Source organism: Podarcis vaucheri (assembly GCF_965113315.1).
Source record: "Podarcis vaucheri genome assembly, chromosome: 4".
NCBI classification, from domain to species: Eukaryota; Metazoa; Chordata; class Lepidosauria; order Squamata; family Lacertidae; genus Podarcis; species Podarcis vaucheri.
Window position 1 is genome coordinate 38,380,317 of NC_138762.1, and position 23,684 is coordinate 38,404,000.

The window sequence follows — 23,684 nt, forward strand, 5'->3', positions numbered from 1 at the left end:
CAAAATGGGGCTATTTGTAAAGGTTTGTCCCACCGTTTTGATTCAAAATCCTATCCAGTGGTTTCAAAATGTAGACAAAAACAGCTCTACCTTGGGAACCGTCTGTGTGACAATACATCAAGAGGCACCCAAGTTCATAAAGGACAAACCACTTTCCAAAATATATAGTAGATAAACAACATAATTAAACAACTTAGTTAAACTCAGATAGAAAAGTGGTGAGAAACAACTAGGTGGTGAATAAGTTATATCAGTGATTAGATCTTCAGCCTATGTAAGCACAAACAACTATTTCTAAATGTCAACCGTGGCATGCCCTGACCCGCTCTAACAGCTAGAATTTCCCCCCAAAGTGTGTAACCATCATCTCCTACTTGTAGATGAAAACCACTGCATCTTGTTTGTAACCTCAGCAGATAAGATAAATGATCTGTTATCTTTCCCCTGACAACCTCTTAATATTTTCTCTTTAATCTTCTACTCTAGGCTAAACTTACCCAGTTTCTTTAGCTCTTCTTAAGATTTGCCTTTGAAACATTTATAGTCTTTTAGAACTCGTCTACTATATTGTTTCCAATTTGCCAAAAATATACACAGCTCCACGTGGTATTCCAGATGTGGTCATAATTTGAAAGGATGTTCTTTTCCTTCCTTGTACTGTAATGCCCCACCCCGAAAGCACTAGAAACTCCAATGAAACACAGATGAAAATGTATCTGCATGAACAGACCCTAGAACAGGCATAAGCAAACTTGACCCTCCAGATGTTTTGGGACTGCAACTCCCATCATCCCTGACCACTGGTCCTGTTATTTAGGGATGATGGGAGTTGTAGTCCCAAACCATCTGGAGGGCCGAGTTTGCCTATGCCTGCCCTAGAACAAGTGTTTCTGATCAGACCACAAGCCAAGCTGGTACTCAGGAAAGGGGGGGGGGGAGAGACTTCAGAGCAGGCGAAAGGACAGCTCTCCCCCCCCCTCACTCGCACCCAAACCTGTTTGTCCAGAAATCAAAGGGGGGCAGTTATTCAGCTTCAACACAGCTCTTGATACCTATCTTTAATATTCATGTCTATGTAATTCATTTTAGCAACACATAACCTTAATATGCTAATAAAGTACAGTGGCACCTTGGTTTACAAACTTAATCTGTTCTGGAAGTCCATTCTTAAACCGAAACTGTTCTTAAACCAAGGCACAGTTTCCCTAATGAGGCCTCCTGCCAGCCGGTGCCCTTCCACTGTTCGGATTCCATTCTTAGACCGAGGTAAGGTGTGCAAACCGGGACACCACTTCTGGTTTTGTGGAGTTTATAAACCGAATCATTCGTAAACAGGACTGTTCTTAAACCAAGGCACCACTGTATACTGGATGAAATTCAAGGAACCCTCACTAGCCTACAGAGAACACACATCTAGTGGCAACAGCTTTCAGCATGCAATCACTTTCCTTTAGTCCTGGTGTTTGCAGCTTAGCTTTTGAAGCAGAATTTAACTTGGTTGAATCGACAAATATAACAGGTTCTCTTTAAATACCTTCTTCCCAGACTCCAGCTCTGGTCAGGATGGGACTCACATCTATCCTCCCTTCTCCCCTTAGTCAGGTGTTGTCTGTGTGTATTACCTGCAACAGCTCTGCACTGACCAACTAAATCATTTTATTTCACCCTACTATAACCACAACCTGAAATAATATACTGTGGGCAGGAAGGAGGAGAGTACCAACATACATGAATAAATACCTTTAAAATACTTTAAATAATGTATCTGCAACAAAATGTCCCTGTGTGTTCAAGCCTTCAAAAAAAAGGGTTCATGTTCAATACACAAGCCAGTCTGGAATTCATAGGGTAGAGTGGGGAACCCCAGGAGGGACAAAAGCCCAGTTTTCCTTCTCACCCTCTCCTAACCTGTCAATGGATTCTCAAGTGGCTTCTGTGGCCCGGAGTTACTATCCTTTAGCTTAGGCAGGTTTGAGAGCTACAACTATTCCTGGACTGGAATAGATGGGACTTCAGTTGCCCATGCTTGGGTGACCTGTTTAGATTACTGCAATGTACTCTTTTGTGGGGCTGGCCTAACAGTCTGGAGGCTGCAGCTAGTGCAGAATATGACTGCTTGGTTGGTAAGTGGGTCAGCCTTATGGGATCATGTGTCAGCAATCCTGAGTCATGCACTGGGTATGCAATTGTATTTAAATGTTTTTACAGGTTCTATATGTTTTCAAATATGTTTTTATTTTATTTTAAATTGCATTGTTTTATCATTTTGGTGTTTGCTTCCTTCCCTGGGCTCCTTTGAGTGGAAAGAGAGGATACAAATTAATACTAATAAAATAAAATGCAGCTGCAATCAGGCAGAAGCAAAAAGAACAGAAAGAGAATTATCTAACTGCAAAAGTCTAGTTTAATAAATATATTTTAAGGATGTACCAAAATACCATCGGAGATAGTGCCTGTCTGAATTTTGTGTGTGTGTTTGTATAAAATAAGTACTACAGATTACATTTAACTTTCTAATGAAATAATGGGTTCTTATTACAACTCAGTATTTTGATCTATATATCATGAAAGGCACATATGTCTTACAAAGCTATTTCAGGACCAAAATCCCACTATTCTTTATTATTTTCACCTGTATGTTTCCCATCTTCACACATGAAGTGCTCTGTCTTTTCTTAATATCATTCTGAAGACTTCAAAAGTGAAAGGAAATAATAGAGCAAGTTTTCCTTTCATCATAAGCATCTTGTTGAATACTGCTCTTCAGTAATGAGCTTGTAGCACTGATTAAAGTGGAAAATAGTAGTTTTGTTTCTTTTCATAAAGCTGAAAGGAAAACCCTCCTACACTCTCCTTCTCAAGACTGAATCCCCACTTTGTTGCTCAAACATCTTGCTCACATTATGGAACCTTTTTTTACAGATACAGAATCTCCCACACAACTTCTCACAACACTAATTTCTTATAAGCCATATTACTCAATGTAAGACTGGAGAGAAGGCCTGATCTCCCCATGAGGCTATGGGCATTTTCATTAAGGTATTGGTATGAGTAATACAACTAGATAATCCAAATTCAGAGCAAGCATTCAGCACGGTAACATTGCTGGCCATTTGGTCTCTTAGCATGTCAAATTGTAATTGGCCAGTACAAGCCACTACCTCTGAGCCACTCACCTTCTTCTCAAATAATCACAGGAAATAAGACAGGAAATCTATTATCAATAGACTGCAACTTGTTTAACTGTGGGCATTAGTCATACAAGGAAATAATCAGACACAGGTCTACATGCTGCAAAAGTATTTCGCTTGATTGTTAAATGATTTGCTACTTGAGACTGTCTACCAACTTTAAATATTCATACACAACAAATATTCCACTTTTTGCAAATCATGATAAAAGCTGTGAATAAGGCACTTGCTTTATTTCCTTTTCACTAATCTTCATATAAACTTCTTCTTCTTCTATTCCAAAGCAAACATGTCAAAAACAAAATTTCCCAAGCACTACGTTTGTTTGGGAGGAATATCTATATATCCCATTTACCAAGAGTATCTATGTATTCACAGTGCCAGAGCCAACACAGCTTACTAAGCAGTTCCCAACATCTTGATTTCCTGACTATTATGAAAATGGTTCAGATACGAGTCTTCAAACTCACAAGGCATAGTGTCTACTGTTGAAAGGGCAAACTATACCAGAACTCAAGTGAAAGATGTGTAAGCTGCAATATGCTACCAATAATTTAAGTCAGTATGACCATTTTTCTTCTGAAAGCTGCAGTGCATAATATTCCCTAACACTCTTTCCTCAGATTCAAAAGCCCACAAATAGCGTATATAAATGAGTTACAACAGATGCTTAAGATGGAAGAAATAACAACCAGAGAAAAAGCTACAAGAAATGTATGCAGGTAATTAGAAATTCCACTGCAGTAGGAATCCCATGTCCAGCCACAAATGTCTATGAAAAAATATTCTGTGGGCCTGCAGAAAGCTCACACTCTTCATTTGTTTGCTACTGCTGAATTTGCATTTTGCTAAGCCATACCTGCCTATCATTTACCTGCAGTGGAGTTGCTTCCAACAGCGTCACTTTTCCAGCTTAAGATTTCAGAAACCTGTATAGGCTTGATACACTTATCTTCACACTACAGGTCTATACTGCTAAGACCCAAATACATTCCACTAATTTGTTCTAGGCAAGGTTTTTCGGTTTATTATTTTATTGTTATTTTAAATATATCTATCTTTAAAGAACCCACTGAATTCAAGGGACTTACCTGGGAATAAGTCCTACTGCACTAAATGAGAGTTTCTTCTGAGACATGCACGTAATTGTGCTGCTATGCTATCAAAGGGAACAAAATATTCAGATCTCTACATGCAATGAAAGGCCAATTCTATATAGTGGTACCTCGGGTTACATACGCTTCAGGTTACATACGCTTCAGGTTACACACTCCACTAAGCCAGAAATAGTGCTTCAGGTTAAGAACTTTGCTTCAGGATAAGAACAGAAATTGTGCTCCGGCGGCACCAGGAGGCCCCATTAGCTAAAGTGGTGCTTCAGGGTAAGTACAGTTTCAGGTTAAGAATGGACCTCCGGAACGAATTAAGTACTTAACCCGAGGTACCACTGTACACACATACGGCAAATTCCTCAATAATGTTTTAAATTCGACCAGGATCCAAAGAGCCCTACACTGGTATGGAAGCACTTGTGTGTACCTATGGGATAACTGCCAGTTTTCCTTTCCAGCTGCAGCTCCTCACAACTTGACGAATATAATTCACAGTGTGCATGTGGAACACCACACACAGCACATTTCCAGCCTTTTGTGTTCAACAGAAACCTAAACAAAAAGCTATAGGATAGACCATTTTGCTAAGTTTCCCTACAGAAGAGAAACTAACAAAAATCCCCCCTACAGATGCAACAGCAGGTTTATATCTAATGGGAGTGGGGGTATGTTGCCTTGCTTATGCTTCTCTTATTAGTATCTCAGCATATAGTATTAGGGAGAAAAATCTAAGGACAAGCTGCTTGACAGTGAAATGGTGATGGACTCTCCTTTAAGTTGGATGGCCATCTGTCATGTGTGCTTGAGTTGAGATTCCTGCAATGCAGGGGGTTGGACTAGATGACCCTTGGGGTCTCTTCTAACTCTACAATTCTACAATGCTAACCATAAAAGGAATGCATACATTCAATACAGATACAGTACAGAAAGTGGGGTGGGGTGAGCAGGGACAGGAAAAAGAAAACCATTAAGTTCTTAGCAGTAAGACTGACTTAATGTATTTAATTTATGCTGCCTATCTTTAAGGTTCTCCCAATCCAAATGTTATCAACAGCTCTGAAACATAAAAGCAACACTCATTTATTAAGTTTAATTGAAGATTGGATACATTTTGATTAGCTTAAGGGGCTTTAGAGGAGGCACTGTTGGTGATTATTTGCACTGCAGACCTTAAAGCATTTACTGTTCTAATCACTGAGAGAAGGAACTAGACCTAGTGATTTTATTCATAAACGGCACCAGCTCATTGCTTCTGCACTGCAAAAACAGTAGTTTACTGGTAATCTTAATAGCTAACTTGGAGGGGAAAGGGTTTAACACCACAAGCACATCATTATTTATTGCTCTTATCATAGAACAATGATTAGGCAGGTTGTAACATAACCAGATTACACACTATTTGGCATCAGAAGGATCACTGCTTGCAAGCAATGTGGTGCTTTTAAAAAGGAAAAATATAGTTTGGGCTACATGAACAACAGGGATAATGCAAACATTTACTGTATAGGCGACCACCTCTCATCTGGATACCAACTGAGTCAACAACAAACTATATCACTAAATGTCTCTGATCAGCACTGATTTTATTATGAAGCTCTGAAAGCCATTACTGTTCATTCTTCACAGAGTATTAATTAATAGGATTAAAAGTAAAAGATCAATACCATCAGGATGTTGCTTCCTTTTCATATTTCAAATAAAATCTGTGTCTACTCTAATGTTAAGGCAGCATGCAAACAGCTTCTCTGGAACAAGGATGGAGAAATGTGATCCTCCAGATGTGACAATTGATCATGCTGGCTAGATCCCCAAAACTGGAGGGCCACAAGTCCCCTGTCCTGGATTAAACTGACACACACTCAGGAATTTTTGACAAAATGATGACACCAAAATACAAACAAAAGCAAACCAACAACACCCCCAACGTGATCTGAGAAACATATACCAGGAAGAATCCGAGCCACTGCACATTGCATCAGCCACAGTTTTTTAACAACTTCTCACAGGCACATCCAGAACACACTGCAATAGTAACATCTGGAAATGGCCAAGGCATGCAACATTATGGCCAGATCTGTCTTCTCCAAGAAAGGGTGTAGCTGTAGTGGGTACAATAGCCAAAAGCAGAACAAAAGCACTCCTGGCTACAAGCATTCACCTGGGCATCCAGAAGCACACCCAAACTGCAAACCTGATCCTCTACAGGGAATGCTACTCCATCAAGAACAGTATGTACTCCCACTCCAGATCAATGTGTCTACTGGCCATCAATACCTCTCTCTAGTCTGGATTGAGTTTCCACCTGTTAGCCATCTACAGTCCATCACTGCATCCAGGCAATGGTTAAAAGGTTCTATAATCACCTGTGTGTTCCTTCATTGCTGTTTTAGTCCTCTACCTAAGCATTTCATTAAATAACCAAGGAACAGAGTTCAATACAATGAGCAGGGGCACTTGGGAGTGATCCTATCAACCAATCCAGGTCATCTTCCCATTCCACAGATCAACCAGGGATTTTGTGGGATTGTCAGCTGAATTGGCTGGCCTCCATGTTTTCAGATAAGAATCATCTCTCTTTTATCAAACTCTTTAACAGCAACTAAGTATGCTTAAATTAGCAATTTTAAGAAGTACATTTTAACATTAGAATGCACATAAAACACTCAGGCAATAACTTCATCACAGCAGTATGCCTGGACTTAAGGAGGTTTTGATTTGTTTTTGTCACACACTGCCAGAATGTATTTCTGAAAAAGACAGCAATGTGCCACTTCAAAGTACTTCCTCTTTAAAAAAAAAATCTACCAGGCTTTCATATTTCTAATTAAGACATTCTGTTCTGGAAAAAACTGTTCAAATAAGCAACATTAAGTTACAACTAAACACAGCTTAGGGATATTTATTCACCAGTTTGAGCTCTCCTTTGCCATGAATTGTAAAGTTCACAAAGGATTAGCCATACCTATTTTAAAAACATTTTTTAAAATGTTTTAAAAACATTATCCTGTTTGCTTTAACAGGGAAATGATTTGTGTGACAATAGGAAGTAAACTGAGAATCACTGGCCAAGTTCAGACATAACAAGCCAACCACAGTTTGTTACATGAATATAAATGGAGGACCTCATGCTTCTAGTTACGTATGTCAGTGGTCCAGTTCAGATGCAAGAACCTAGCACAAGCCTCAAGTAAATGTGTCTTCCCCTCCCCCTTTGTATGCAAGGGACAAAGATCAAAGCTTTCACTAACAGTAACAAACTGTAGTTTCTTGCTGTTTTCAAGTGGCAAATGGTAATTTATTCAACCAATTTTAATAATAAGCTATGAAACTTCAAAACTCCTCCTACTGAACACAAATAAGGGGGAGCAAGCTTGCCTGAGCATGTGCCAGCTCACCCATGTGGCAATACAAAGTATGTTGTTACATCTGAACTGATTCACTAACGTTGAGTCATGAAGAAGACAGTGTTCATCCACCCTCTCAAAGAAACTGAAGACCCAGATCAGTATACTACTCACTTATGTTTCCATTGCTTCTTGGTTTTCGTGTTGCTCTCTAATATGGAGGCAGAAGTGGGACTTGCAAAAATATATATATACAGTGTTCCCTTTCAGTGTTCATGCCGGGCAATCACTTCCTCTTTCAAGATACAGGCCACTTCCCAACTGCATGTGTTTGGCACGCATATGAACTCTTTTGCACACTGTTTTTGCCAAAAGGAAGCAGGATAGAATAGGGCAGGCTTAAGCGCATCCCACTGATGGGCATGGTGCCTCGGAATGCAATCCCCAAACAAATGGGGAGTTGCCTGTACTCCTTTTTGCTCCTCCTCTTTCTTGATTTTCCACCCCCACTCCAGCAAGACACTGAGGATTAGGTTGGGTTGCGGTGGCAGCAGAACTTAGGCTTGTTGTTTTTTCTACTTCTGTAAATGTCCAGGTTCACTGAGAATGCTTATTACCTGCCTCTTGTTGTTTCTCAAAGCCGGATTTGTAAGAAGTACAATCCAATGCAAGTTTAGCGAGAAGCAAGTCTGGATTCGATGGGATTTATTTCCTACTAAGTATGTTTCAGATAGCAACCTACATCATCTATTTCCATTTGAATTTTACTTGGCATCACTCAATGATGCATACATTCAAATGCAACACCACATGATGCTAGCCACAGTTATTATAAAAAAACTTCTCCACTCTTAAGCCTATGTTTTGAAGTGACGTTTTCCCTTGCATCTGACATTACATGGGAGCTACAAACTGTGTAAGGATTTTAGAAAGAAAGGGGAGGAGGAGGAATGTCCCTGTCAAATGCAAAGTAGCATGACTAACTTGCTATTTGCAGCTTGGCCTATTAACGTCAACAACAGAACCACACTTTGAGAATGAAAAAGTATCATAAGCACTACTATTTTACTATGCTCTTTAACACACACTCAAAAGTTCACACATGCTCCATTACACATAAACTCTTTATGGGTGTATTTGTTTTAAGTCAGAAATGAAGAAAACCTTTTCCATAGTTTAAAAAGCTTTGAGACATTAATTTCCATTTGAATCTTCCACCCTTGCTTAACATCCACGTCTCTTCACTCTTGCATGATTCCTTCACAAAGCAACATTCTTAATTATTATATTCTTTCCTGCTACTTTCTCAAGCACATACAAAACTTAACTTGCTCAGAAAATAATTTCACTCAAATCAATATATGAAGTAGCTTTCCTTGCCACTAGGATTCAAGACTAAAATACCTAGTATTAATGCCTAGTCTTTTAAATAAATGTTGAGCTCCATGACACAACTTTGGCAGGATCTCTACAGGCCACAAAGGACATGAAAGATGAACAAATAAAATCAGAAATAAAGAAATGTCCAATAAGTACTTTTAACTGTTTGCAACAGTGATTAAGTCAGATTTTTTGGTGTACCATGAACACTGTAGAATTGCTCCTGCCCTGGAGTGGGATAAACCAAGAAACCTTAGCTTCCTGTTACTTTCAAAACCAGGAATCCTGTTTTTCCCATTAACTATCCATGATAGCTATCCCTAAGCCTTGGTTGTTACTGGCTTGCCAATTACACAACAAACCATAATTTCTGGTTCAGATACAATGGGAAGCTAAGGCTTCCTGGTTTTCTACAACAGAGAAAGAATGTTGGGGCTATGTATCTCAATATGCTGCTTGTTCACAAGAAACCATGATAAGCCAGAATGATTGGCTTATTATTAAGTATGATCATTGTCACCAACACCTTACTTCATGAAACCAGGAAAACAAGTGTCAAATTAATATTTTGGAAGTGTTGACAAATCCAGCACCAAACTCACATTGGCCACAAAGCATCTCCAAAACTATTTTACATAAATACTGAATGGAACTACCTCCATTCCACTTTCAAATTTCCAAATGCATAAGCAGGGTCACCAACATGGTTCCCAAAGGGAGACAGGCACCCAAGAGTCCTTCCCTGGTACCCTCAAGGTCTCTCTCCACACTGAAATTAGACTTGAATATGCATTCTATTGAAACCAATAGAATAGGATGCAGTGTGTGCTTGATTGCAGAGTGTGTTTGAACCCATAGCTGTTTCTCCAGTTTGAATATATGCCCATAGGCCCAAAAAGATAGGTAACCTTGCTGTTAGTTTACATGCATCATGAAAGCAAACCTCCAACTATGGCACTCTAAAGAGGCTATATTCCTGTACAATATGAACTGTACATAAAAAGTAAGACTTCATAAGAAAACAGTTGCATCAGAAGTTCACTTAAAAGTTATGAATACTATAGAAATTTAAAAAAATGCAATGAGTTACTAGCTGACCAGGTCACTGTTTTCAGAAAATAAACATTATGTCCTCAAATAGTTAAATATCCAAATACTGCTGAAATATACAAATAAAGTTGTGCTAGAATTGGCCATGACCAATTGGCCAAACAAAGTTTTCTTACCTGTCCTGTGATTGCTCTTCATACATCCTCTCTTTCCCCTCTTTAAAAAGTCTTATAGCCCGTTTTGATTTTTTCATGAGACTGTCAATATAGATTTTAAAATATTCATTTTCACTGAGCTGTGCAAGTTTCTGGTTGTCGTCATACTTGCTCAATATAAGTCGCAAGTGTTGATAGGTATCTGGTAAAATGTCAAGTATATAAGGTGGGCTGTTTTTCAACTGAAGTTTGGGGTTCTGACACAGTCTCACCTAGAACCAAAGAACAATTAAATTTCACGTGAATGATAAATTATCTAAATAGATAAAACTTTATTGTATATCAAAGACAGCATTGGAAGCATATATTTAAGCCAAAACATTGTATATTGTCCCAAGCAATCCTAGCTTTGCTGATGAAACAAGAACCATTTGGTCAGGAATGCGCTGCAGACATTTGTAGCGTGGAAGAACATAAAATAGCTAATTTCAAATGTACAGGAAAACAACAGCTTTCACACTCCCTCCTCCCACCTCTTCTTTCATTCCTGCAAGGAAACCCAATCTTGATTTGAAAACTAAGAATACCACATGATGTCCAAACTTGTGGGGCTGAAAACATGGTTTGATCCTGGTTCAGATGTCATATGGAAATATGGCTAGTTCAAAATCAAGAACAAATGCTTTCTATTTCCTGGTGGACATGAAAGAAAAGAAGAGGAGTGCATGTGAATCCAATGCCCACTGCAGCTTATTCTTATACTGGGAAACGATTTCCTGTTACCTCTGAACTGATTCAAGTTTATAAGACTGAAAAATATAAATCCCAAGCAACAATTGGAAGCAGTGTCCAAGACCAATGAGTTGTATATCAAGTGAAGTAACAGAACACATAACTGATGCCAGGTTAATGACATTAAAATTTAGGGGGGAAATTTAGCAGTCTTTTAACATTGTTTTCACTACCGGTGTGACTTAAGTATATTTATGAGGCAACAGCTGATAATGTCACACTATGAAGGAAAGGAGCTACCATTCACAGAACTTGTACTCATACAAGTTCAGCTCTTCATTCAAGATGCAACAATGCTGGATGCTATCCATTGCTGACATAAACTTCAATAAAGAATTTAGCGATGTAAACATGTGAAAAGATATCAACAGCAGGAATGCATAAATAGAAAACTACTGAAATCAAGACTGAATCAAGACTTAAGATGAAAGGGGGAATATATATATAAAACACCACTGTTAATTCTACATCCTATGACAGGCATAGGCAAACTCTGGCCCTCGAGATGCTTGGGACTACAATCCCCATCATCCCTAGCTAACAGGACCAGTGGTCAGGGATGATGGGAATTGTAGTCCCAAACATCTGGAGGGCCAAAGATTACCTATGCCTGTCCTATGAGGATAGTCCAACACCACAAATATATGCATTAACATATATGCGTTAACAATAATAATAATAATAATAATAATAATAATAATAAATTTTATTTATATCCCGCCCTCCCCAGCCGAAGCCGGGCTCAGGGCGGCTAACAACAATAAAACAGTACAAAGGTACAACATAAACAACATTCTAAAATCATTCATTATAAAAATTAATTAATTCAAGCCACTAGCAACCATTGGGCCAGAGCTCTGCGAAGATTGCCGAGGGAGGGAGTCAGGCTGTGCCCTGGCCAAAGGCCTGGTGGAACAGCTCTGTCTTGCAGGCCCTGCGGAAGGATGTCAAGTCCCGCAGGGCCCTGGTCTCTTGTGACAGAGTGTTCCACCAGATCGGAGCCACAGCCGAAAAAGCCCTGGCTCTAGTTGAGGCCAGCCTAACTTCTCTGTGGCCTGGGACCTTCAAGATGTTTTTATTTGAAGACCGTAGGTTTCTCTGTGGGGCATACCAGGAGAGGCGGTCCCGTAGGTACGAGGGTCCTAGGCCATATAGGGCTTTAAAGGTTAAAACCAGCACCTTAAACCTGATCCTGTACTCCACCGGGAGCCAGTGCAGCTGGTATAGCACCGGGTGAATGTGATCTCGCAGCGAAGACCTCGTAAGGAGTCTCGCTGCAGCATTCTGCACCCGCTGGAGTTTCTGGGTCAGTCTCAAGGGCAGCCCCACGTAGAGCGAGTTACAATAATCCAGTCTGGAGGTGACCGTCGCGTGGATCACAGTGGCTAGGTCAGGGCGAGAGAGGTAAGGAGCCAACTGCTTAGCTTGGCGGAGATGGAAAAATGCCGCCTTTGTTATAGCTGCAATCTGCGCCTCCATGGAAAGGGAGGTGTCGAAGATTACACCCAAACTCTTAACGGACGGTGCTGGCACTAATTGCGCCCCCGCAAGAGATGGGAGTTGCCCCCCCAATCCCATATCGCCCCGTCCCAGCCACAGGACCTCTGTCTTCGAAGGATTTAGCTTCAACCGGCTCCCACGTAACCATCCAGCCACAGCTTCCAAACATCTGGTCAGTGTGTCTGGGGCCGAGTCAGGATGGCCATCCATCAACAGATAGAGTTGGGTGTCATCGGCATACTGATGACAACCCAGCCCAAAACTCCGAACAAGCTGGGCGAGGGGGCGCATAAAGATGTTGAAAAGCATCGGGGAGAGTATCGCGCCCTGAGGTACTCCACACACCAAGGAGTGGCGCGATGACAATTCCCCCCCAAGCGCCACCCTCTGTCCCCGACCAGAGAGAAACGAGCGCAGCCATTGAAGGACTGTGCCCTGGATCCCCACGTCGGTAAGGCGGTGGTCCAAAAGTTCGTGATCGACCATGTCGAAAGCTGCTGATAGATCTAAAAGAATCAGCAGCCCTGACCCGCCTCGATCCAGCTGTCTACGAAGGTCATCTGTTAGGGCGACCAGAGCCGTCTCGGTCCCATGACCAGCGCGGAAGCCAGACTGGAATGGATCCAGAGCCAATGTTTCATCCAGAAACCCACCAAGCTGTTCAGCAACCGCTCTCTCAATCACCTTACCCAGGAACGGAAGATTCGAAACCGGGCGGTAATTGGATAGATCTAAAGGATCTAATGATGTTTTCTTTAAGAGCGGGCGCACCACTGCCTCCTTCAGTTCCCCTGGGAATGTCCCCGTGCCAAGGGACAAATTGATGATATTCCCCAGGAGGGCCCGCACCTCGTCTGGACACGCTCTAATCAGCCAAGACGGGCACGGGTCGAGAGGACAAGTGGTGGGCTTTCCAGCTCGGAGGAGTCTGTCCACATCGGCTGGGGATATCTGGTCGAAGTGGTCCAATACTGGACCCGAGGACAGTCGAGGGGCCTCCAGTTCCTTTATTGTATCCAAATTGGCAGGGAGGTCATGGCGGAGCGACAAGACCTTCTCCGCAAAAAAGCTCGCAAATGCCTCACAGCCGTGTGTCAATTTGTTATTTAAATTTGGCTGTCCCTCAAGGGACGTTAAAGACCTGATTATGCTAAATAATTGCGCTGGGCGAGAGCTAGCGGATGCAATGGAGGCCGAGAAGTATGACTTCTTAGCAGCCTTCACCGCCATCTCGTAGGTTTTCATAAAAGCCCTATAAGATGTTCTTGAGGCTCCGTCACGGGCACCCCGCCATACTCGCTCTAGCCGTCTGAGGTCCCGCTTCATTTTCCGAAGCTCCTCGGTAAACCAGGGAGCCCGGTTTCTGCGGGGTCGCAGAGGGCGCTTAGGTGCGATCTCATCGATGGCTGCCTGGAGCTGGGCATTCCAGCCCTCAACAAGCTCAGTCAATGAGTCGCCAGGGGGAGCAAGGTCCCGCAAGGCTTGGCGGAATCTCTCGGGGTCCATCAGCCTCTGCGGGCGAGCCCAAATTGGCTCGCCACCTAAGCAGGGTGGGGGTGGAAAGTCAATCCTGGCTTTCAGAGCGTAGTGATCAGACCATGGCACCTTCGTCGGAGGAGACATGATCACATCTATACCGACGCCAAAGATCAAATCCAGCGTGTGGCCTGCTTGATGTGTGGGGCCCGAAACAAACTGGGAGAGCCCTAGTGTCGCCATGGAAGACACCAGGTCCAGAGCCTGTGAGGAGGGAGTGGCATCGGCATGGATGTTGAAGTCCCCCAATACCAATAGGTTAGGGAACTCCAAGGCCCAGCCGGCCACCGCCTCCAGCAGGCCTGACAGGGTGGCTGCTGGTGCGCTAGGTGGCCGGTACACCAGCCAGACAGCCAAGCTCTCCTCGGAGCCCCACACTAGGCCAACACATTCAATGCCGGGGATCGATGGCGATGGTAGAGCCCTGAAAGGACAATCTTCCCGGATTAATAATGCCACCCCTCCCCCCCGGCCCACAGTCCGCGACTGGTGGAGGACAGAGAAACCCGGGGGCGCCATCTCTCGTAAGGTAACTGTTGCCCCTTCGCGCACCCAGGTCTCCGTCACACAAGCCAGGTCGACCCCCTGCGAGATAAAGAAATCTCGCAGGGTGGCGGTTTTATTGCCTATAGACCTGGCATTGCACAGCACCAGTGACGGAGGTGAGTAATCCTTGCTCACCCTACCCTCATCCCTCGGGATGGGGCGCAGATTGGAAAGGGTACGAGCGTATCCATATCTCGATCCCCTTCGCCTGTAACATCTGCCCCCACCGCCATACCTCCCTCGCCCCTCCACGGTAGCAATCCCAGGCCTCATAGTGGCCTCCATTGATGGCAATTAATATTATTCTTTCGCAGCCTAGAACAATAAAACCTTAAAACAGTAAAAACAAAAAACAAAAACAACCCAGAAAACAATACAACAATACAAACAAAAACTGCTAAAATTACAAATTCATCAAAATCTAACAAATTCCCCAGCCCACCCAAACATCCATCCCACCCCATATATAGAATCGAAAAGGAAAGGAAATATTAAAAAACAAAAACAAAACAAAACATGTTAAAAAGGGCTCTGCACTCCTCCGGGTCCTCCTGGGCAGTAGCAGCATCAATGGCAACAACCATCCTTGTGAGGCCCCACCCTGGGCCAGATAGTAAGTGGCAGGAGCAGTCCTTGTGAGGCCTGTCAGGCCCTCCCTAGGCCAGGTGGTAAGTGGCAAGAAGGAGCAGGGCCCTCAGGCACTCACGCAGGAGAGTCTTCCTGGGCAGCAGAGCAGTCCTTGTGAGGCCCCAGGCCCCGCCCCAAGCCAGATGGTAAGTGGCAAGAGCAGGGCCCTCAGGCACTCACGCAGGAGAGTCTTCCTGGGCAGCAGAGCAGTCCTTGTGAGGCCCCAGGCCCCGCCCCAAGCCAGATGGTAAGTGGCAAGAGCAGGGCCATCAGGCACTCACGCAGGAGAGTCTTCCTGGGCAGCAGAGCAGTCCTTGTGAGGCCCCAGGCCCCGCCCCAAGCCAGATGGTAAGCGGCAAGAGCAGGGCTCTCAGGCACTCACCACAGGGGAGTCTTCCTGGGCAGCAGAGCAGTCCTTGTGAGGCCCCAGGCCCCGCCCCAAGCCAGATGGTAAGTGGCAAGAGCAGGGCCCTCAGGCACTCACGCAGGAGAGTCTTCCTGGGCAGCAGAGCAGTCCTTGTGAGGCCCCAGGCCCCGCCCCAAGCCAGATGGTAAGCGGCAAGAGCAGGGCCCTCAGGCACTCACCACAGGGGAGTCTTCCTGGGCAGCAGAGCAGTCCTTGTGAGGCCCCAGGCCCCGCCCCAAGCCAGATGGTAAGTGGCAAGAGCAGGGCCCTCAGGCACTCACCACAGGGGAGTCTTCCTGGGCAGCAGAGCAGTCCTTGTGAGTCCCCAGGCCCCGCCCCAAGCCAGATGGTAAGTGGCAAGAGCAGGGCCCTCAGGCACTCATGCAGGAGAGTCTTCCTGGGCAGCAGAGCAGTCCTTGTGAGGCCCCAGGCCCCGCCCCAAGCCAGATGGTAAGTGGCAAGAGCAGGGCCCTCAGGCACTCACCACAGCAAGAAGCAAGAAGTCATCAGTTATTGCAATAAAAAAGCTGATCCATTCAACTGTAGCTTAGTTACCAATTACAAAACATGCTCCAAACTGAGGAAACATTTATTCTGGTAGTAAGTGTTCATTAACTTTTACTGGTTGGATTTTTCTTTTCTACTAAGTACCTAGTGCTTTAAGTGATATGAAATTAAACAACAACATGCATGCAACAAGTGATAAATATTTTCCTGACTTCAACAAAATTATGCAGGAAATAAATATTTGGCCAGTTAAAATGTTAGCAAGGGTCAAATATCTGGTTCTGTGAAATTACAATATTGAGCTTTTGAGGGAGAAGAACCACAATATTTGAAGCTGCAAGCACCTGCTTCAGACATTATGAGGATTGAGAGTGCCTGACCAGGCTTCTATGAGGATCTTTGTTCCAGGCCAGTGTGGTGTAGTGGTTAGAGTGGGGAACCAAGGTGCAAATCCCCACAGAGCCACAAAGCCCACTGGGTAACCTTGAGCCACTCACAATATCTCTCAGCCTAACTTACCTCACAGTGTTAAATGGAGCTGGAGGGGAGTGCATGTGCCACCTTACACTAATAATAATAGTAATAATGGGACCTCTGAAGCATTCTACCTTAAACCATTCTTCCAAAGGGCTAACTCCATCCCAAACTGAAAATGCTAAGTCATTGCTGGAAAAAATGTAAACGACTGAAGCACTTACTTCATCTACTAACAAAATACTGAGCAGCAACCCAGTCATAGATAATACACTCTCAGAGCTCCATTTCTAACTTTTAAGTGTGAAATTTGAACACACAACTCCTCCAGCTACTCTTCTTTAAATATTCTGTAGTGTCCACAGTGGAAACATAGTCTCCTACTGGAATTAGCAGCAGCAACAATATCTGAGCACGGTGGGATTGGATATTTTACATCATACCCTAGTCAAATCATTGGTCTATCCAGTTTAGAAACTGAGATATGAAAGCTAGGAGCTAAATGGCACCTTAAACCTAGGTTATGGGCTCAACAACAGAATGTCTAGGAACATTTTTTAATAACAAGAATACAAAGCTGAAAATGAATGAACTGCAGCTAAAATCTTATGTTCATTTTTCACGTGGTCTAGTCCTCATCTGAAGACTTCAAAAAACAAAGCCATGCTTCCCCTGGCTGCCCCCCCCCCAATACTCTTAAGAGGGTTCCTTCTCCAATCTTCAGAAAGTGGCTGGAAGTGGGGAGGCAGAAAAAGGTCCTCCTTTCCTTCCACTCTGCAGACAAGCCCTGGATTCTCCCTACACTCCCTTTCCTTCATATAAATATATCTTTTTGGCACCAAAATGAACACATATTAAAGGCCTCTACAACTGATGGCAGAGACACCCACCTTGAGTGTTCAGTTTGCAAACCTAAGATTTAAGGGTCCTCCAATGATCCCACTCCAAAATTTGTGAGAGTGTGAGGTAGATAACTGGCTATTGTATTTCAAATTAAAAGCACATCATACATTAAAAGTACATTAAACAAGACAACTTAAACCTAAACAAAACATGTTGGGTTTAAAAGAAAAGAAAAATTTTAGGTCCCCAATCCATGCACGTTTTACTTGGGAGGAAGCCCCATTGAACTTGGTTGGGATTTACTTCCGAGTAACAGTGGCAATGTTAATCTGAAATCTTAGGCGCAGTACTGCACCCTGAACTCAGAAACTGCTCGCGTTTATGAAATTCCCGGTCGCAAAACGCGCCTAGAACAATGGGAGTTTCGAATGCTGGGTTTATCTAGTTCTATCTAGATAGCTCTTCAGTCTTTCAGTCAGGGGTATTCGGAACCCTACCTGGAAAGGCCAGGGATAGAACCAGGAATTCTGTGTGCAAAGCAGATGCTCTACCACTGAGCTGTAGCCATCCCCTATTCTTAACACTGTGTGTTAGCTTTCTTTTATTGTCATCCAGCCTGGAGGCCAGATGTCAAGCAGAAATGCAAGATATAAATATTTTAAATAAACAAACAAAACATCCAAGTGGCTTTTCAAACTGTAATTAGCCTCTCCTATGAAGTGTATGCAATTTGTTTATTTCACATTATACAGCTCTACATTTGCCATCCATATAGATTTATACTGTCTGACATGTAGAACGTAGCACTGGACACAAACTTGTAGCACTGGACACAAACTTACTGAATCCAATCAAATTCAGGCAGCACAATCAAAATGCCCATTACCTTCTCCTTACATAATAAGGTACTGAAATGAACAATAATTTGTGTAGCCTCCAAGAGTTCCAAACACTGCCTCCAAAGTTGTCTAGGGATGTTTATCTCCACCACTATCACCACCAAAAACAATATGGAGCTATGGACAATAATCTGACATTTTTGTTTTGAAACGCTTGGAATGAAATATATACAGAAAAACTGCATAGTGACTATTTAGATATTTAAAAGATAAACCATCATTTTAATTTGTATACTGATTTTTTGTAGAATATGCAACAAACTTGTGCTTAGCTATCAGATCATCTGGACGATAAATAACAGGCTTTTAAATACAGCTCCAAACCAGAGAAGCATTTGGCACTATGTGACTGAAAACGAACCATAGCAAGCCTTACCCTCATGTGCCACACACATGGGAAGGAGTTTAAAAGCTTCCACTTTCAGTTCTGTAAAATCTGTTGTGCCCTCTTATCTAAGGTAGTGGGGGGGGGGAGTAGCTTAATCTAACTATATTTGGAGCAAACATGATTCTGCTTTTTCTTAACTAAGCATTGGTAGAATAAGCCAAATTTCCCCAAATTTGGCATAAAGGCTTCATTCGCAACACATGCTATGTGAAACTACAGCTTACCATTACCAGGACCACACAAACATGTGGATTCCTAGAGAGAAACTTGGAGCCACAGCCACTTTATTCCTCCCTGCACTGAGCCTTTGGCTTATTAACATTCTATGCTCTTTTAAATGTGTTTGGGGGGGTGGGGTTTGTTTGTTTTATTATATATTTCATGTTTTCATTTTGTATTTTTACATTGGAATCTCCCGGGGAAGAGAAGTATACAAATTTAATGAAGAATAATAATAAGAAGATGCAGGTTAGTATGCTTAAACTCTTTCCAACTAATCACATGCTATAGCTAGGAGAAAGCTTAAACACAAGCCTGGGTTTGGAAAACCTACTAAACCAAACACTTACTAAGCTCAATGTGCCAACAAAAAGTCCTGGAGATGACCAAAGCGGCTGTGAATTCCTATTTGGGAGCCCTTGCATTTATGTGACCCCAGGAAGCCACAGTTCTGTTTACCATATTGTGCAAACCAAGCTAATGATCTTACTAAAAAAAAAAAAAAGAACAACTTTCAAAGGGGGGGCGTAATAAGGGTTACCATGGCTGAGTGTTACAATTGTACTTGGGCCAGTTAGACTCTAATCACAAAAACAACCTCATCATTTTGAGCAGTCTCTGGTATTTTCCTCCACAGAATTCTGTTGCAAGAACTGCATTGCAGGATCAAATCATAAGCTGCATTTAATTTTGGAAATGCTTTTACAATCTAGTATTTATTTTAACTATGAAAAAACATCCCTTTGCCATCTGCTAACACAAAAGATGGCTGAATAGTTTGTTCAAATGCATCCTCTCCACTACAAGTAACAAATACTCAACTCTAGATACAAATAACAGGATTCTAACATCATGACATCATCCTGTCTGGTATACTTTAATTTAATCTGGAGATAAAATGTGATTAACTGACAAAAGCTTAAATGGGATACATTAAGATCCAACTGAGGACACTTAACCAATGGAAGAGGGGGGTGGGGGAAGGTATAGCATCTAGACTTCCTAAAGCCTTCTGTAAAACAGACCCTATACTCTCGTGGGCAAAAACATTGGCTTGGGCCCTAAAATAAGTTAACTTAAAGAAGTCAATTTGTGACAATTCCCTTGTCACTGTTGGCAGGGGAGTCCTCTGGAAGAGACAGAGGGATGAGGAAACTTTTCTTTCACGAACTTCCATAAATTAAAGGGATACAAGCCATTGTAGCAAGGCTTTTAAAAATCAAGCAGTAATGATGTAAACAATGAGATCCTTCACAGTTTGCATAGTAACTGAAACAAGAAAACAACATTAGAAAGCTTTCTGAGATTTAGACCTAATACCACTTAGAGAAGAAATCTCAGGTTACATCCCTATATCTGATGAATACTGCTAATAATTTTACATTCCAAATGTTATAGTACTGAATGCCAGTTATAAGGCATTATAGAAGTTATGTCCAAATAAAACTTACATAGACAATTTAACAATACATTAATTTTAGACCTGAATAACAGTATCTTTTTGCCATTCAGAACACACCTGCTAAAGTCTATACCCACAAGGCAACTTCCTGTTCTCCTAGATTACAACTACAGCACACAGACACAAGTACTGTAACTAAATCTGGCCTCACTTACAGCTGTATGGATAGGGCCACTGTAATGAACTACAGTACTGTATTTAGCCATTCTATGAACTGATACTATGTTAATACTGGTCATTCATACTACTTTTGAAGTGTCAGCAAATCAGTGCTTAGGATGGGGCAACAATTGCTGCTTCAGAGAAACACCTTAAGTGTGATGTTACTATAACCAAATACACAAGTATAATTCAGTAAATTAATCAGTCTGCTTCACCACTAACTGCACATATATCCCAGACAACTGTGATTGTTTCCATCATACGTTTGTTTAGCACTACCAGTTTGCTATATAAATAGGATAGAGATGGCATGCCAAGGCGGTTTGCTATTTAAAGTTATAAACCTAAAAAAAAACTTACTTGGACATCAGTCCCATTGAAATCAGATAAATATGGTTAGCAAGATTGGCAAGATAAAGCTGTGAGGAAGTGACAGTGCTAGATATAGAAACAATGCACAAGGGATAAATGAACCTAGGTTCGCAAGGGGCAACTAAAAAAATTCCTCATTTTCCTCCAGGAAGGCTTTTGGGAAGAAACATGAATGTAAAAAAAAAGAAATATTAAAAATGAAATCTTAACTTAATAGAAACATGTTAAAAGCAAAAAGATATCAGCATCTTTAAACTGAATACATTAAAAAAAAAACCTGACCCATGGAACTCAAACAGCACAATAAGGTTGTCTATATTATGGCCTCAATGTATGTCACAAAACAAAGATCCACAGAGTTTGTAGAGATGTCTGCTTTGTATTATGGATCGAGCAGCCCAACTCTAACTATTTTTTACTCAAGTTCTACTGAATCCAACTGGAGCTACTCTGGAAAGCATGGCCACAGATCAATGGTAGAGCACATGTTTGTTATGCGGAATATTTCAGATATGATCCCTGACATTTCTAGTTAGAAGGATTATATAGCAAATGAAGTGAAAGACTCCACCTGAAAAAAAGCATAGAGAGCTACTGCAGACAGGACTGACTGGACTATATTGACAAATAATAAGGTAGACATGAACTGGTATAAGATGCTAGTCTCAAGTAATGTCCATAGCACTGGAACCTGAGCAATGCAGTTTTCTCAGTTCTCATGTTATGGATTTTGTACTGTATGAAGCAGGCACCAAAGTGTAACTTCAGAAAGAAAAGAGGGTTTATGATCAACTTGCAACGCATAAATTATGGAAAATCTATAGGATATCTAAACTGAGACTAAAGTAACTTGCCCTAATCAGGTAGGTAGATAAGGTATTACAGGCACACACTTTAGCCTGAATTACTGCCAGTCTTAGCAGTAGTAGTAACCTTTAAAGTTGTTCTGAAATCTCTAGGCTGGCAACACATACAATCAAAACTTGAGTTCCAAAGAAGTTTATTTCTAGACTTCAACACCAGGAATCAAATGTGCGACTTTTATGCAATACATTAGTCTTGAATTCCAAGTTAAGGCTTGATAATAATTGTAAAAGGCCTAAGAATCAGTTGTGGCTATTTAAGCATCTTCATAGAGACATTTACTGCTTGTCAAATCAAAGTTCTATTGCTCTCTCAATAAACGTTCAATTCAAAGTTGTAAGAATTCCACCTAGTTATATACAATAATATTCTTTACCTATATAGAAACTTCATATATTCATTGTAGGTGAAATATCAGCCATAAAGCCATGAGTAAAGACTATACTTTTGTTTTCAGAATTTAATGCCAACTGATGTTGCTTGTTCAGTTGTGAAGGATTAAAAAGAAAGCCATCAATCATCCTCATAGCCAATGCTGCACACTTAATTAAAAATCTGTCCTGTTGCCTTAGTAATGAACCATATTTTTCTGCAGTGAGAAAAGGGATGTTGCATGCAACTTAGTAGAAGTTGCAATGACTAAACGTGCTAACTATTCTACAGCAATATTTAACAAAATAAGTGATTCCAATTCAGATACAGGTTAACAGATAATTTTTGATTCGTACACCATGCCTCCATGGTAAACAGCTCTCCAATAACTATTCAAGAAATCACATAATACATTTTAAGGAACCATTAAAATTGAAAGCCAAGGCCATTAAGTTTTGTTCATTCCTACGAGAGAAAGCAGGGTTTTTTTTTATTCTCCTAAACTGCAAATTGAACTGCATGCATATGATTAACATAAGAGTGCTTCACAACTTGATTACCTTAACTGAAGTTTCATTTTCAAGAAGATATTGTAACAACATGCTCCAGTGGGGAACCAAAGAACATTTGGTTCACAGGAAACAAGCTGCTTATTCACAACCCTACAAATCTCTACTATTTAAAGAACTGTGCTTATCAAGAGGTACATTTAAAACAAATGTATTTTTCCCTCTTCTGTATTAAGGAGAAAACATGAGCCACGGTTAAATGGGGATCTGCCATAAATGTGAAAACACTCACTCTTTCCAAACAAGGACACAAACTGATCTGACCATACATGTACACATATAAATAGTCTTGACTATTTTCTGGTACAAGGACTCAACTGACAGACTCACCACTTTATCCATTAATTTCCAAGTTTTTTCTACAGTCCTGCGATCAGCAGCTGCTTGCTTGGGGGGGCCAACTGCATCCTGAATAGCATCAATGAAGCCCAGAATACGCCCTTTGCGGGGGTTTCCTCCTCGGCCACCTGGGTTCCGGCCGTTGAGGGAATTGGCCATCTGGGATCTTAATGTTGTAAGAAAAAGAAGAGTAATGTATAATATCATGAAATCTCCTCACCCAAACTGACACCCACACCCCACCTTCAGCTAATCACCAAAGGGCAAACACACAGTATAGTGAAAGACCAGGTTAACTTTTGACTATAAGCCCCCCTCCCATCACCCACCCATGGTAACTTTTAGTCAGAAGGAAATGATATTTGATGGATCACGTCATACACAGTCACTGACGGTACCTTAGCACAACTTATGGAAATATACCGCCTTAACAATCTTACAAAAAAAACCCAACAACCCCACACCACTAATTTTACCCATCAACTTCCTTAATACCTTCAAAATTTAAAGTCACTGGTGAACAGTGATAAACACTCTCCTCCGTTTTTTTAAGTTCATGCTTTGTCTCCCTCCTA

General features: G+C 41.7%; 1 protein-coding gene across 1 annotated transcript in view; it reads right to left on the reverse strand.

The window, feature by feature from the left end:
• The window catches only part of CBLB (Cbl proto-oncogene B), a 59,941-nt gene that overhangs the window by 35,378 nt on the left and 879 nt on the right, over positions 1-23,684 (reverse strand). The window contains exons 2-3 of the mRNA XM_082219724.1: positions 23,101-23,275; positions 10,254-10,504 (exon numbers count right to left, since the gene is read on the reverse strand). Of these exons, the coding sequence (XP_082075850.1) occupies positions 10,254-10,504; positions 23,101-23,268 (419 nt within the window). The 5' untranslated portion in view covers positions 23,269-23,275. The remainder of the gene's footprint in view (positions 1-10,253; positions 10,505-23,100; positions 23,276-23,684) is intronic.